This window comes from Antechinus flavipes, chromosome 3 (assembly GCF_016432865.1).
Source record: "Antechinus flavipes isolate AdamAnt ecotype Samford, QLD, Australia chromosome 3, AdamAnt_v2, whole genome shotgun sequence".
Taxonomy (NCBI): domain Eukaryota; kingdom Metazoa; phylum Chordata; class Mammalia; order Dasyuromorphia; family Dasyuridae; genus Antechinus; species Antechinus flavipes.
Genome location: NC_067400.1, coordinates 148,393,359 through 148,410,981, shown reverse-complemented (window position 1 = coordinate 148,410,981; position 17,623 = coordinate 148,393,359). Strand labels below are relative to the sequence as shown.

At 35.7% G+C, this 17,623-nt stretch overlaps 1 protein-coding gene across 1 annotated transcript in view; it reads left to right on the top strand.

Moving 5' to 3' along the window:
- Positions 1 to 17,623, top strand: part of ABCC4 (ATP binding cassette subfamily C member 4) — a 271,583-nt gene that overhangs the window by 45,668 nt on the left and 208,292 nt on the right. Inside the window, 2 exon segments of the mRNA XM_051984011.1 lie at positions 14,995 to 15,105; positions 17,159 to 17,279. Coding sequence (XP_051839971.1) covers positions 14,995 to 15,105; positions 17,159 to 17,279 — 232 coding nt within the window.

The window sequence follows — 17,623 nt, the reverse complement described above, 5'->3', positions numbered from 1 at the left end:
CAAAAATAGGACTTGAAAATCCACTATGAGAGTGGACATGCAAAATGTAAATCTTATCTGGATGCTTTCTCACTTGCTCTTTTAAGTTTCTTAAAGAGCTGATATATATTAGAGGCTACAAATTTTCTTTGGGCTTTGGCAATTCTTTGTACCACACCTACTGAATAGGCCAATTCAGATATTACATTTATATCTCCTGGATAATAAGCAAGAGCTAGCATGATTGCATACAATTCATTCTGCTGAGTGGACTGAAAAGGAGTTCTGATTACTCTCTTTGTAGTTAAGTCACAAAAGTATACTGCACAAATATTGTGTTTGGATTAATCTGTAAAGATAGTTGGTCCTTTAAGAGGAACTTTAGAACTTCAAGAATCCATGGCCAATTATGTAATAGTCTGGTTATCTTTAATGGAGACCCATGTGTAAAATTTGAAGCCATAGCTAATAAAATTTGCCATTCTGGGATGGTTTCACAGCACACATTAATTTGTGCATTATCTTGTCAGGTCTTATCCCAGATAATTGTACTACTTGCTTAATGGTCTTTAATAAAATTCTAGCCACAAGCACTGGGTAAGGAGTAAGGCTTTGTTCTGGTTGTGCCAGGAGGTTCGCCCACTCTATCACACTGTCTCCTTGATGAAGGACTGCTGTGGGTGCCTCTTTTGTAGCAAAAACCATTATTTCCAAAGGTTTTTGAGTGCCTCTTTCAACCACATTGGATAAAGCCAGTTCAACATCTCTTAAAGCCTCTTGAGCTTCTTTTGTAAGCTGGCATGGTGAGTTTAAAGCACTGTCTCCCCTTAAAATGTCATATAATGGTTGCAATTGATAGGTAGTCAAGCATAACACCTAATACAACGGATGCATCCATTAGATATCTCCTATCAATTTCTGAAAATCATTTAAGGTGTTCAACTTCTCTGTTAAGGACAGTTTTTGTACTGTGAGCACCTTACGGTATACTTCATATCCTAAATATTGAAAAGGAGCATGTCTTTGAATTTTTTCTGGAGCTTTATACAATTTGTAGTTCCTTAGTGTTTCTATGGTCTTTTGCTTCTGACATTTGTTCCTCAGGTGCACATCCCAATATGTCATCCATGTAATGTAATAACATTACTTTTGGAAATGCTTTTCTTATTGGAGCAAGAGCAACAGCAACATACATTTGACACATAGTGGGGCTGTTTTTCATTCCCTGTGGCAAAACTATCCATTCATATCTTTTATAAGGCTCAGCTAAGTTAACGCTGGGCACTGAAAAGTCAAATCTTTTCATATCCTCCTTATCCAGAGGGATAGAATAGAAACAGTCCTGAATGTCTATAACCCAAAGAGGCCATTCTCTAGGCAATTGAGTAGGAGATGGAAGTTCAGGCTGAAGAGTTCCCATATTCCCATCTGTTCATTTACTTTTCTTAAATCAGTGAGCATCCTCCATTTTCCCGATTTCTTTTTTACAACAAATACTGGGGAATTCCAAGGACTCAGAGAAGGTTGTAAGTGTTCTTTGTCAAGTTGCTCCTGTACTATATCTAATAAGGCCTGAATTTTATCGCTACCTAAGGGCCACTGTTCTATCCACACTGGTGTATCAGTTTTCCATTGAATAGGAACAGGTGAAAGTGTTGGCAACAGCAGCCCTGCTTAAAAAACCAAAGTACTCATTTTCAATCCTAATTGTTGTAAAATGTCTCTTCCCCACAGATTGATGGGGATTTTTTCAGCTATAAAAGGAATAAAAACTCCTGTTTCACCTTCAAATGTCCATCTCAAAGGGGTAGCACTAACTTTAGCTGTGATCGATCCCCCTACTCCAGACATGTAGGTGTCTGCTTTAATCTTTGTCCAGTGACTGGGCCAGGTGGCATCTCTAATGACTGTACGATCTGCACCTGTGTCTACCAATCCTTCTAATGGTAGGCCATTTTTATAGATTGTGAACATAGGTCGGTCAGCTGTCACAGCTGCTGTCAAAAATATTCCTGGATTCTGTTGCTTGGGGTCAGAATCTGGGCGACTGTCACTAGTACTTGTTAGTGCTTATTAGGAGTCTGTATCAGTTAACCTGATGCTACTACTTCTCCTGGGTGATAAGTCACACATTATCTACCTGTATTAGTGACTGGGATATTATCTACACATTCCCCAGTTTCACACATCAGTGTGTGAATGGACACTGTTTTGTAAGGGCTCTCAGGAGGTGAAATGGTCAAGACTACTGTGCCTGGAGGCAAGGGATCCATAGGCTGAAGAGGAACAGATTTCACTTCTCCAGGGGGTATCTCAGTTGTCCCAGCTGCATACAGCTCTATTCTCCCCAATTGTAATTCCCTTCTGCCATCAGGTTGCTTCCTGGCTGGTTGACTGTGTAACCTCCTCCCATCATATGGCTTTCTGGCTGATTGGTTATGTCTGGGTACTGGACTTCTAGGCACTCTCTGGGTGCACCATTGGCTGTCATCGTGCCCCAAGTGTTTTTTGCCTTGGGCCCTGGGGCTGGGCCCCTCATCCCGTTTCCCTGAATCTGTCTACATTCTGAGGCCCAATGGAAGCCTCTGTTGCATTTTGGACATGGGATATTGGGTCTTGTTCTCTCACCCTGTTTTCTCATTTTGTCTCTATACCAACATTGAGCTTTCAGATGCCCTACTTTACCACATTGAAAGCATTGATGAGTCTCTCTGGAAGTCCCTTGCCAAAAAGGACCCCGTCTCCCCATGTTGGGATCTTGGGAAGTCTGCATCATAGCCTGGCTATAAAAGGCATTTATGCCCAGTGTGGCACAGCGTCTTATGAGCTCCTCTAAAGGAGCATCCTTGCACAGTCCTAGTATAATTCTTCTACAAACCTCATTATCATTTTCTTTAGCAAGTTGCCTTATCCAAATGTCTGTTACTGCATTTTCACTATTATTTTGTATGACAGCTGTCTGCAAACGTCCCACAAAGTCAGCAAAGGATTCATTTGCCCCTTGTGCTATTTTCGTGAAGGCCTCTTTTTTGTCCTGTTTACTTGGCATAAAGCCCCATGTTTTGATAGCAGCAGAAGCAATTTGCTCATATGCTGCTATGGGGTAATTATTCTGTGCTGAAATGTCTGCATAAGGATCTACACCTGTTAGTTGGTCATGGTGATTGGAAGATTAACTGCATTATGACTATTTTGTTGGGCTCACTATATTCAGAAAGCCACAAGTTTTGTCCAGGTTCTAAGCATGTCCTTGCTGTAGATTTCCAGTTATTAGGGATTAAAATTTCATAAGCCAAATTCTGTAATGGCATCTTAACATAAGATGTCTTTGATAATTTCTAGATCAACCTGATGACCTGAAGAGTTAAGCTATTCAATCACTGGATACATTTCTATTCTCAAATCAACTGTATTCTGCCCTTCTTCTGTGGCTTTAAGTACTGCCTTTTGAAATTGAGTCATCAGAGGGGGTGATTGCTTGGGGAGGGGGGGGAAGTGCTGGTGATATCACTGCCCCAACCACTCCTCCTCCTCCCTCCACCCAGGAAGGTGAAGTTGATGGGGGAGGAAGAAGACCAAGAGTCTGCTCTATTGTAGGTGGAGTATAAGAGTGAGAATCACCAGGCCCTTCAAGTTCACTTAAGTCCTCATGCCCTCTGGCGATATTGCCATTAATCTGTCCTTTGTCTTCCTCTTTTTCCTCACACTTCCTCATCTGGCTGTTCTTAAAACTTTTCTTTTTTCTATACCTTGCAGGATTCTTTAAGGCCAGTTGTATTAAGTTGTGCATATAGAATGTTTTCTTGGAAATTGAATCAGAATCTCTATCATTGTAATATTCACATAGTTGATCTACTAGTTTCCAATTATCTGCCTCTATTTCTTCTTCCTTGAAGAACCAAGGGCACGTGCATTCTAATGTATCCACAAGTCCATCAATCTGCTCCCAAATTACAATGAAACCCTGTCTCTTTATCAGTCTGAGTATGCTTCCTGTAGATCTCCCTCGGGGTGGGGGTGGGGGAGACCACCAAAGTGGTGCCAAAATGTAAAAGTCTGGATTGGCTCCCTGGAGGCCTCAGGAACAGCCAAAATCAGGATAAGTGAAAGTCCTTGGTCTTTAGGGGGAGAAGTGAAGGAGACAAACAAATCACCAAGAGGCTCGCCACCAACTTCCCTTCTCCTCCTTCTGCAAAGTGAAGTTCTCTGGACTCTCTCACTCCACCCCCTAATTCTTACCTATAACTCTCCTAACCCCAAACATTGAGCCAGCATTAACTGTGTGAAGAGCAATTCCAAACATAGGCTAATAGTCATTGTTGAATAGGTAATTAGCCTTAATTAAGTGCTCTGTTATCTGATTCAGGTGCACCTATTCAAAGTTTCAGCCCTTTCCAGGGCATCATAACACTAATAATTTATTTTTTTTGTCAAAATGGTTATTTGTTTTGCCCACAGAATTGAAGCAAAAACCTTAAAATAAACTTAAAGGATAAGACCCAGGAAGTGGTTTCCATTGAAAATCAGAGAGTTTTAAGTATTTTTTAAGAAGAGTTTTCCAGATTGTTAGCTGCTTCTTTAAGTTTTTGGAAAGATATTATGGGGCTTTAATACAGTTTGATAAACCACAGAATTCGAAGGTGTAGGAGACTGTAATGAAGCAAATATTTACTTAGTATTTTGAAAAATCCATTAATGATTTATGTAATTCTGTTAAAACCCAAACCATTGCAGTCATTTGTAAAATATAAAGGTTGGACTAACTGACCTTTAAGTTTCTTAATATGTAATATATTTTGTTATTATTACTGATTTTTTTTTTTTTTTAGTCTTGCCCTTCATGGGCCTCTCTACCTCTGGCTATAGAGCTATGGTATGTTTGAATTATCAGGTACTTGGAAGATCAATGAGGAAATTGAAGCAAAGAAAGGCTTGTAACCTGTCCAAAATCACATAGTCCAGTGGTTCTCAAACTTTTGTTTTCAGTATCTTTATCCTATAAAAAATTATTGAGAATCTCTCCAAAGCGTTTTTGTTTATCTGGATTATATTTATGGACATTTACCATGTTGGAAATAAAAACTATTTTTGAATTTGTAGACCCTCTAAAAGGATTTCAGAGATCCCCAGGATTCTCTAGACCATATTCTGAGAACTACTGACATAGTCTTTTAATAACAAGAATTAGCATTTCCAATCTAATTGTCTCTGTCTCTGTCTATCTCTGTCTCCTCCATCTCCCTGTCTGTGCCTTTCTCTGTTTCTTTCTGTGTCTCTCTGTCTTTGTCTCTCTCTCTCTCTTTCTCCTTCCCCCTCTCTCTCTTTTCCTCCCTCCCTTCCTTCCCCCATCTCTCTGTCTCTCTCTCTCTCTGTCTCTCTCTTTCTCCCTCTGTTCCTCTCTCCTCTCCCCCCTATATGACACTATTGGTGTTTGGTTAACATGGGGCTCCCTGTTTACAGTTCTATCCTTGGGGACGCCCAGTGTTTTTGCTCACACTGAACTAGGCCATATCAAATCTCTTAGGCCAGTATAATCTGTCACAGCTGTTTGTTGTGACAGCAGTCAATCTTTGACTGCCTAGCCTATAGGCTAATAAAGGAATTAATGAGAGGTAAGTTGTTAGAAAAGTTTAATTGTGAACTGATTTTATTTTTAAAAACTTCACATGAGAAGGAAAAATCAATGTTAAAATATTTACATATTTCTTTACTTCTTTCAAACTTTTGCTAATATTCTTTTAAATGTTAAAAAAAACTCATGTTTTAATTTTTTTTTTACATGTAACATTATTATATACAAAGTTTCCTTTATTAACCAGATACACATATTTGGTATATTAATTGACTGTCCAGTACCATTGCATTAAATATGCCAGAATTTGCTTAAAGCCCTTGCTCTCTTTATCCATTGGGTTGTTTTCAGTTTTTTACTTTAAATAAGGAAGCCATAACCTTTTGTCTTGCTTCATTAACTCTTATTTAAGTTTCTGATATCTCACATGGCCTTGGAAAACGGTCAATAGAACAAGGCTAGGCTTGTAGTAAAATAGAAAATACCTTTGTCAGTGTGGCCTTGGAAGGCTGGGGGCTTAGAATTCCAGACTCTGAGTCTCCTCTCCTTGGAGACTGAGTCAGCTTTGGAAGGGCAGGTAATACATAAGCCAGAAGCCATTAGCTACAGGGCTTCAGAGACCACTTCCCACCCCTAACTGCCTTCTTATAATTTTGTTCCCTAGGAGGACATAGCAACATCCAGTCTTCCTTTTGAACACATGGGCTTTTTCTCTTTTGTTGTTATTTATGTCTTGTTAAAAGACGCTCTTTTGGGGGACAATACCAGTAAATCAACCATATAGATTTATAGTTTAGGCTTGATGAATGAAAGGGGAAGGAGGACAGTACCCAAGAGGAATTTTGTCTTTGGCCAGCTGGAATATTGGAATGTTACAAGATTCAGCAGAATGTGACTAAATACCGAGCATATTAAAAAACCTGTTTAAAATAAAAAATACCTACCCAAAATACCTTTGCAACTCACTTACTACATATCTCGCAAAGCTATCTGTGAAGAAAGCATTTTATAAATCTTAAAATGCTGTCTGAGTGTCTAACCTTCAAATTAAGGCTAAACAGCTTTCCCTAAAAAGCTCTTGTGCTGATTGAGGGAACTGAGTGTGGATCACAACATAGCATTTTCACTTCTTTTGTTGTTTGCTTGAACTTTATTTTTTCTCATTTTTTCCTTTTCTATCTGATTCTTCTTATGTAGCAAGATAATTGTATAAATATGTACGCTTAAAAAATAAATCTAATTTAAAATTTTTTTTAAAAAGCTGTGGTGTTGCCCCCCAATACTTAGTGAGAAAATTAAATTGATTTTCTGTGCAGCTAGTGATGTGATATTTTCATATAAGTAACTCCCTCCTCCCCCGCCAAAACCCTGGCAATATTGGGCTTCATGCTTTTTAAAAACTTATTTTTGTTGATTTAATGATTAATTTTCCTTTGATTTATAGCAAAGCTAAACATTTTTCCTTACCAGCTCTGTGATCTTTGGAAAGTTATTTAATTTCTGGGATCTGATATGCCCTACATATTTTGTATGACTTTATTAGTGATATTTGTCACAGTTTCTTATTCTTTTGCTTTCCTTTTAAGTTCTGTCTTGGTTACACTTGAGTAACAATTGGGAATAAGTTTTCATTTGACTCAAATTTATCTGTCTTTGAAAACAACCTTTTCAGAATTTTTTTTAGCAGTACTGTCAGATACTTTCAATGAGAAGAAACACAAAATCAAGGTTACCTACCATGCTGATGGTAAGTTATTCAACTTGAAAAGGCTATAAGCCAAAACTAAAGTGAAGGGAGAGTTGCTTTGTGAATGATTGTGCACTCAGTGCAGCCTCTGAAACCGAGATGCAGCAAAGTATGGATCAGTTCTCTGTTGTTTATACTAATTTTGGCTTAACAATTAACACCAAGAAAACACAGGTGTTCCACCAGCTAGCACCAAACCACCCTTATAAGGAACCATTGAATACAGCTAATAATGTTTTGAATGTTATCTTACTTTGATAGTATATCTTCCAGAGAGGTGCATATTGATAAGGAGATTGATACACATATTGCCAGAGCTAGCTCACTTGTTTGGGAGGCTCTGAAGGAAAGTACAGGAGAAAACAGGTATTAATTAGGCTGACTACCAAACTGAAGGTCACCAGAGCTGACCTTGTTGTTGTGGACCTGTGAAATCTGGGCAGTCTACCAGCTCCATTCCAAGAAACAATCATTCCCATTTGAATTATCTCAGGAAGATCTTGAACATCAGGATAAGGTGCTGGACATTGATCTTCCTGAGACTAAATTGCCAACCATTCATACTCCAGGACAGAGAGCACAACTCCATTGGGTTCATTCCAAGAAACAATTATTCCCATTTGAATTGTCTCAAGAAGATCCTGAAGATCAGGAGAAGGTGCTGGACAATGATCTTCCTGAGACTAAATTGCCAACCATTCATACTCCAGGACAGAGAGCACAACTCCATTGGGTTCATTCCAAGAAACAATTATTCCCATTTGAATTGTCTCAAGAAGATCCTGAAGATCAGGAGAAGTTGCTGGACAATGATCTTTTTTAGACTAAATTGCCAAGCATTCAGACTCCAGGATAAAGAACACAACTCCAATGTTGTTCAATTGTCAAATGTGTCCTTGGTCAGGGAATGATTTGGAACAAGAGGTTCAAAGAGCCTTTTCAAATCTTTCTTTGTCCTAATCGTCTTGTCCATTTAGTATTGTTTTAGGGCTTAGCTTTAGACTAAAGAGCTTGTAAAAATTTATTGTGCAGTGTAGATGTAGATCTGGAAAGGACCTCAGAGGACATTTAGTCATCCAACCTCCCCATTTTTCAGATGAGGAATCAGAGGTTCACAAAAAGTCTTGATTTGCTCTATGTTGTAGTAAGCATCAAAGACAGGATTTGAATCCATTTCTCAGATGAACAATCTAAGGTCCACAGGGAGACTTGCTTTGTCCAAGGTTACGGTTGCTAAGCATCAGAGACAGGATCTCTGGCTCCAGACAGTCGGTTGTCCCTTAATGGAGCAATATCGATTTTATTACATGTATTCTAGCTGTCCTGGAGGAATAATTAGGTAATTTAAAAGTATTTTTCTCTTTGATATGTTAACTTGGGTCAGTGCTTTTCCTTAATATGCTAAAAGGAAATGATCTTGGACATTAAAACTTTCACTTAGTGTATGTAGCATAAAGAATGCTGTATTTGTAGTCGGAGGACCTAGATTTAAATCCCAACTCTGCTACTTCCAGCTAGCTATGTGTCTTTGGGGCATGTCACTCCTCAGTTTTCTTAACTAGAATCTGGGGGATTGGATTAGACAATGTCTAAATTCTTTCCTACTGCACCCATGATTCCGTGAACCTTCTGCCTGAGAGTTGTTGGGCATGTCAAAGCAAGCTCTGCTGAAATTGGTGTTGGTGAGAGGGGGCTATAGTAAAGAGTTGTTTGTTTAATAAACTCTACAGCCCTAGAATTTTGTTCTAGAGTAATAATTAATAGGGAAGTAACTTGTTTTAATGAGCATTTAATATAGTCTAAATTCCTTGGATGGGATACAGTAGACAAAGAATACAGTCTTATTGGATAGGAAGTTTATAATATTGGATAACTAAAACACCCCAAATGATATGAAAATAATAAATGATAGATAGTGAATCACTGCAAATTGAACTTAGCTCAGATGTTACAGGGTATAAAGGGAACAATATTAAGATTCTGCTATTAAAAGTAGTTTTCATTTATGTCCAACTCTTCATGACCTCATTTTTCTTGGCAAAAAGGTGTTGTTTTTTTTTTTTTGGGTGGGGGGTTGGCAAAGATACAACAATGGTTTGCTCTTTCCTTCTCTATTTCATCCTACAGATGAGGAATTAAGGCTATCAGGGCTAAAGTAGTTTAGTTGACCAGGATTCCACAGCTAGTAAGTGCAGAGACCAGATTGAACTCATGAATCCTCCTGATTCTAAGCTCAGTGCTCTCTCTACTGAATTACCTAGCTACGCACTTTGGCCCTGCCACTTGGTATATGTGCTTTAGTAAACTTGAGCGACATCCCTAGGTCTCAGTTTTCCCAGAGGGTTGGAAAAGTTGCCCCTTCTCTCCCCCCCAGCTCTAGATTGTTGTACTTTACAATGTTCAGATATTCTAAATAATAGAAAGTGTTGCTCAGTGATCATTTGTTTAGAAATTAAATAATTTTATTTATTTATTTATTAAATTAAAGAATTTTAAAGGCATGGTATACCTTGCTATTTAAATGGATTCTTAGGAAATTCTTTTGGAAGGTCTTGAACTTTTTGTAAGATAAGTTTATCTTCCTATTGGTAACAGATCTTTAGATACATTCCACCAATCCTATCATTCTTTAGATCTCACATTAACATTTTGCTGATATTTTCTTATGTTTTTATATATTGCATTGTAGAGCACTTTGTGTAGCTCTCTACAAGACTATATGGGCTATGAGAATCAGTATCTATTGTTATCTGAACTATGAACTTAAATAATAGTATATGTATATAATGATAACTAGCAGATGGTTCTCTGTATACAGTAGAGGTTAAATTAATATTATTTAAAGGAAAGTACTAGTACAAAAAAATGACAAATATTGATAAAATATTTCATTCAAAGCACATAATCTATCAGCAATTAATAAAAGCAGTCCACAGAGATGAAAAAATGCTTTGTACTAAAAAGAGACAAAAATATAAAACCCCTCTAGGGTCAGTGAGGGAAGGGATCTTACAGTCATAGATTTTCACAACTGAAAGGATTCAAATTCAGTTGACTAAATTGCTAGATTAGTCCCTACGGCTGGTATACAACTTTTTCTTTTATAGATGAGGAAACCGTAAAGCCCAGAGAAACTTTACCCCAAATCATACAGCAACCTCAAAATGTATTTAATCTCAAAGTATAGACCTGTGATAAATATTTAATTTAAATAAATTTTTATTAACAATTTAATTGCTTAAATGGGTTTCTATATTTGACACCATTTCTTGAGACAGCTAGGTGACCTCGTGATTATAAGTACTATACCTGGAGTCTGGAAAACTCATCTTTCTGAGTTCAAATCTAGCTTCACACACTATGCTAGCTATGTGATTCTGGACAAGTCACTTAACCCTATTTGACCCAATTTTCTTACTTGTAAATGAGCTATAGAAGGACATGGCAAACCATTGCAATATATTTGCCAAGAAAACCCCAAATGGGGTCAAAAAGAGTTGAAAACAACTGAACAACACATTTATGCTTTATTGTTTAAAAGGGTCTAAGACTATAAGAATATAGTCTAGGAACAAATGATTCTGTCTTCCTCATGAGGGATGAAATTTGATGTTTTGGAAGAAAAGTTTGAATTTAGAACAGGCACTAATGAATAGCCAGAGATTTGGAATAGTGCCAAATCACAGAATCATAAGGATTCTAATCCCAGTTTTACACATGACAAATTAGTGGCAGGTCTGAGCCCTGTGACTTGCAATATCAGTTTATGTCATCAGAGGGAGAAAAGGTAGGACATTTGGATTATTTATTTTGCAGTATTAGGCCTATTTTTTTATTTTGAGGGAGTTACAAGAAAAGGGCATAAGAAGAAGCAGGGGATGGTACTGTGAATGTTAGGGACAATATGGCAGAATATAAAAGTTGGGGTTGGGAGCAAGAGGAGGAAAGGGAGATGAGATTATTTGATAAATTTAGGTGAAAGATAAACTTTCCTGTTCATTTTAGGCTTTTCTTTATAGTGTACATAATAGTCTATGAGGAAGTAGTTAATAGTTAAGTCAGAATAGACTTTTTCCACTTGTGACTTCTTTTCACCTGACAAATTTTTATGACCCTGGATATAAAATACGTGTATAGATCATAATTTTGCAGCTTCCACATTCAGTTACAAGACCCCATATGGGGTTGGGACCTACAATTGATAAGAAACTGGAAGTTAGATGATTCTATCTTTTATGTGTGTACATATATTTTTTCAAGACATTTGTCCTGTTTCTCCCATAATATAAAAGTTACAGTAAAAATGTCTTTATTTTATATATACATGTATGAGATATACATACATAGTTATAGAAATTTGGAGCAAACTGATTCTGTTCTAAGGGTTTTTAACTGGAGAAAGAAAAGGGGGGATAAAAAGAAGAATGCATGAGATATACATGTATACATGTATATATGAAATAAAGATATTTTTACTGTCACTTTTATATTATGGTAGAAACAGGACAAATGTCTTGAAATTGGGACCATCAGAAAACCAAATACACACACACACACACACACACACACACACACACACGGCTTCTACCTGTGTAGACTGTGAGGATGGAGATGAAAGAGATATTGTGAGAGATGGAAAAAACAGGCTTGAATATGAAGAAAAATAACATAAAGCACAGGGCAAATGGCTGATTCAGTAGATAGAGTACCAGGCCTGGAGTCAGGAATTCCTGAGTGCAACTGTGGCCTCAGACACTTACTAGATGTAGGATCATGGACAAGTCACTTAACCCTATTTACCTTAGTTTTCTCATTGTAAAAATGAGCTGTAGAAGCAAATCACTTCAGTATCTTGGGTCACAAAGAGGCGGACATTACTCAAATGAATGAACAAAACATGAAAGCGAAAAGGTGAGTAGTTGTATGTGTTAGACATAGAACCAGTTTATTAAAATATTACTAACAAAAGCATAGGGACAGATTTGCAAAATGGAATTCTGGGCTTAGAATCAAGAAGAACAAGTTTTACTTGCTAACACATCCAAGTTTACATGCCTTTAGTAACTTTATTTTCTAAATCTTAGATCTTGTGAACAGGTGACCCAATTTGAGATATTTTTTTCTAGAGAGTGCACATATAGGGGAGGGGAATAGCTTTGATATGAAGAATTATTTGAGTATTACTTTTGAACAGATGGTATTTGAGTTTTTGGAATGTAAGTATGGGGGGAAAAGTTAAAGGTGAAGAACAGATTCTGAGTTGTGATAAATGGAAGGGAACCCATGGTTTCAAGGATATTATTTACTTAATGTTGTCATCACCTCTAAATCACAAGTTATTATTCAATTTTTTGGAAAGGAACTTGAAATGAAATATCATCTTAGAAATGGCTGGATTTTGGACACACATTGCTATATTTTAAAGATCCTGGGACTTCTAGAAGTATATGTAATTTAGAGACAAAATACTTTTGTGTTCATATACATATATGATTGGTATATATCATCACAAAATTTATACTATTGTAAAAATTTTTCAAAGCATTCAAATTGTGGGAGATTTGTGAATATTGTTTTCCTGATGTGTCCTCCCTTCTAAATTGGAAATAATTGTGGGTTGTTGGCTAGTTTATATTAATTGCTTAGTGACAGTTAATGGTTACCCAGCAGATTGAATACTGAGCCTGGAATCAGGAAGAACTGAATTTAATTTTGATCTTATATACAGTATTAAGCTGTGTCATTTTGGGTGGATCGCTTAACCTCTGATTGCCTCAATTTTCTCAAGTGTAAATTGAGGATAAATGCTAGATTAGAATTCTACTGTTCTGTAAATTGTCTTTCTGGTTCTGCTTTCTTTATCAGTTTGTATCGCCTAGAATCATTTAAAACAATCTCCTTTGTAATTTCTTACAGAGTAACAATATTTCATTATCATTATTTACCACAATTTGTTATTTCCTAATTGAACGATTACCACAGAAGCATACTCCTAGATTTTAGTACTTTTCTTACCCCTTCAAAAATAGGAAATATATTTTCCTTGTTATTATTCCTAGCATAATATTATACTCTCCTTCTCTATCCCTACTTATTTCCTAATAGAGATTGACATATTCCTACAACCTCTGTATGGGTTTACCTTCAACCTGTATAAGTATTTACTGTTCCTTTTTCTGTTTCAGATGAGGATCTCACTCACTTAATCTCATTCTCCATGTTTGTCCATTATTCATCTAAGAAATAAGTCAATAGTAGGTTGTACCTTCTGCCTTTTTCCCTCCCTCTGTACAAGGGTATTTTTCTTTTTATCCCCCTTCTCTTTCTCCATTTAAAAACCCTTGGAACAGAATCAGTTTGCTCCTAATTTCTGTAGTTTCTTATTTAATTGTTCAACACTCTTTGAAGGCATTGGGATTCTTTTTTAAAAATTTAGTTTTCATTTCCTAATTCTCTCCCTCCCTCCATCCCTTCCTACCTTTTGAAAAACAAGAAATAAAATTGGCATTATATTTATGAAGTCATGCAAAATATATTTCCCCATTAGCCTATGGTCTTAAAAAAAAAAAAAAGCAAGACAAATAAAGGGAAAAAATACTTCGATCTGCAATCTGATCATCAGTTCTTTGATAGATCTTTACAGTATTGCCCTTCCTAGATTCTTTTTCCTGGTTCTTCTTACTTCACTTTGTATTACTTCATATGTCTTCTCAGGTTTTTTCTGAAATCATCCTTTTTATGATTTCTTAGAGTATAATATTATTCCATCATATTCATATACGGTGTTCAGCCTATCACAAATCTGTGGATATCTCCACAGTTTCTAATTTTTGTTTCCACTAGAAAAGTTGTTGTAAATATATATATATATATATATATATATATATATATATATATATATGTTTCTCCCCTTTTTTTTTTTATCTCCTTGGCACATGAACATATTTAGTGTTGCTGCTGAGTTGCTAAGTACATAAGTTTTATAGTCCTTTGGGCATAGTTAGAAATTGTTCCCCAAAATAGTTGAACTTGTTCTACCAATATTGCATTAGTAGTGTCCCTATTTTCCCATACCTCCTCCAGTATTTATCATTTTTCTTTTACATCATGTTACCCAATCTGATGGTTGTGCAGTGATACCTCAGAATTGTTTTAATTTTCATTTCTCTAATTTGTAGTGATTTAGAGCATTTAAAATATGACTATTAATAACTTTGATTTCTTCCTCTGAAAATTGCATTGTTTTCCAAATACTCTGTAAAATAAATGAGAAGTTTTCTAAGCTCTCAGAACTTTATTATTTCCTTTGATGAAATATATGGGAAACTATCATAGCATCCTAGAGTCCCAGAGGACCTCTTGTCTCATTCTCTGATCTTACATATGAAAAAATTATCCCAGATAAGCTTTGATCCCTTTTTTAATGTCATTTATCTAGTTAGTGATACACCTGGGACTAGAGCCTTATATCCTAATATTATTGAATCGTTCAAAATGTGTAAAAACGAAGCAAGAGGCATAAATTGCAATTACTGGTGTGTCAGTAAATGGCATTGGATATTAACTGATGAAAAGTCCAAACCACATGCTTGCCTGTTTAGAAAAAAACTTTCCATGGTGGTAGGTCTTTATTTTGACAAAGTCTATCATTTTAGATGTTAACTCTTTCCCCCATTTTTTTTTCTTAATTTAACAGGTGGCTAAATCCCTTATTTCAAATTGGTCATAAACGGAGATTAGAAGAAGATGATATGTATTCAGTACTTCCTGAGGATCGTTCAAAAGCACTTGGAGAAGAATTGCAGGGGTAAGAAAATGGGAGCAAAAAAGGAGGAACAGAAGAGTAACTGTATGCCTAATGGCCTTTGAAAACTTAAAAAATAGTGATTGGTTTGCCTCTTCTTGGATCTATTCCCTTGGGTTGGGTTCATGATCTTCATGCTTCATGGTCACATACCCTTAAGGCTCATGGTCAGGCTTGAATTACTTAGTACTCTGGAGGACAATCCAATAATGTGATCATTTTTTGTCTCTTAAAAAGAATAGGAAGAGAGCAGTTGGAGCTACCCAGTAATCCCCAAAGCAGTTGAAAACACCCTATTTATTACTACCTTGATTGAGCATTCTTTTTTTTTTAATATTTTTGTTTTTCCCCCAGTTACATGTAAAACAATTTTTTACATTTGTTTTTAAAACTTTGAATTCCAAATTCTCTTCCTTTCTTCTGACCTCCTCCACCTTATTAAGGATTATGCAGAACACTTCCATAAAAGTCATGTTGAGAAAGAAAACAGATCTCTCTCCTTCAAAAAAAAAAAAAAACCCTCAAGAAAAAAATTCTTTTTAAAGTTTGCTTCAGTCTTTATTCAGATATAATCAGTTCCTTCTCTGGATACAAATAACATTTTTCATCATAAATCCTTCAGAGTAGTCTTGAATGATTGTATTGTTGAGTTTAATATTTTTATTTTTCCTCAGTTACATGTAAAACAATTTTTTACATTTGTTTTTAAAACTTTGAATTCTAAATTCTCTTCCTTTCTTCTGACCTTCTCCACTTTATTAAGGCTTATGCAAAACACTTCCATAAAAGTCATGTTGAGAAAGAAAACAGATCTCTCTCCTTCCAAAAAAAAAAAAAAAAACCTTAAGAAAAAAATTCTTTTAAAAGTTTTCTTCAGTCTTTATTCAGATATAATCAGTTCTTTCTCTGGATATGAATAACATTTTTCATCATAAATCCTTCAGTATAGTCTTGGATTATTGTATTGTTGAGAATAGCAAAGTCATTCACAACGAATTATCTGAGAACATTGCTATTTCTTTTCACCCAATACATTTCACTTTGCTTGAGTTCATGGAAGACTTTGTAGGTTTTTCTGAGAGCATCCTGATAATATTCCATTCACATACCACATTGATTGGTCATTCTTATATTTTTTATTACATATATTTATTACATTATTACATTAAATTAGAGTGCCTACTATGGGTATGAGTTTCCTAGAAGTGGGAAGACAAATTTCAGAATGATATATAGGCCTTGCCTCCAAGGAAGTTAATAGATTTTAATTTAATAGAATATGCATGCACAGAAAATTATATAATAATAAAAATGGATGGGAAAATTCAAAGGAGAGGTACACTACTTTGCTGTACAACAAATTTAAGTTTGTGCTTTCTGGCATAAACTACTATTTTGGATTTCTATACAGTTTCTAGTTTCCCAAGTATAAGACTTAAAGCTTACTCAAAGTAGTAGTAAGCCAAATTATGGAGCAAAATTTGATGAAAGAATCAGCAGGGAGAGGAAATATGGGTGTGTGTGGGATAGGTGTGTGAGTCTATCTATGTGTATATATCTACATATCTATACATAAATAAATATATAATATATATAACTGTAGCTTGCTTGGGCATGGGGGAGAGGAAAGGGAGGGGTGTGTGTGTGTGTGTGTATGTGTGTGTGTGTACTTTCTTAAATTATATTTGTTGTTATATATTATGAATCCATCCTGATGTTCTCCTGCACATAATAATGTTTTTTATCTCATTTTATTTTGTGTTGCTTTTCTTTTTGCTATTCTGTTTCTTCAAATAAAATCAATTTGGAAGGAAAAAAAGAATTTTAAAAAAAAGACTTAAAGCCAATTGTTTTTCTTTATATTGGCATTTTTTTATTTTCTAGCCTGGGAGATTTCCTTCTCATCAAAAGCCATTTGTCAGTATTGATAAAAATTTTTAAAAAAATTCCAGAATAAACAAAGAAAGCAATTTTTTTAAGCTTTTATTTTTTATTTTTATTTAACTTTTTTCTTTATCCCAATCAATAACTCTTCGCTATTTGTTTTGCTTTCTAGGTACTGGGATAAAGAAGTTCTAAGAGCAGAAAAAGAAGGCAGAAAGCCTTCTTTAACCAAAGCAATCATAAAGTGTTACTGGAAATCCTATTTAATTTTGGGTATTTTTACCCTGATTGAGGTAATGTTTCTTATTTGTGAACATTTTTTTTTGCTGTTCATCTATTACAAAAGAAACAATAAACTAAAGATAATACTTAGCATTTATATAGTTTACTATGTGCCATGCACTGTGCTAATAAGCACTTTACAATTATTATCTCATTTGAGTCTTATAATAATCCTAAAAGGGAGGTAGTGTGCAGACTTGACCCTGGGGGTGGAGATTGGTTATGTGAAAGAGTCAGTTGTGTTTTAAGAAGAACTAGGACATGTTCTGATAAAAATTTACTAGCCCTTTCTTGTACTCTAAGTAAAGTTGTCATCTTCCTATTCTTCCCCTTTCCCCTCCCACAATATAACAAC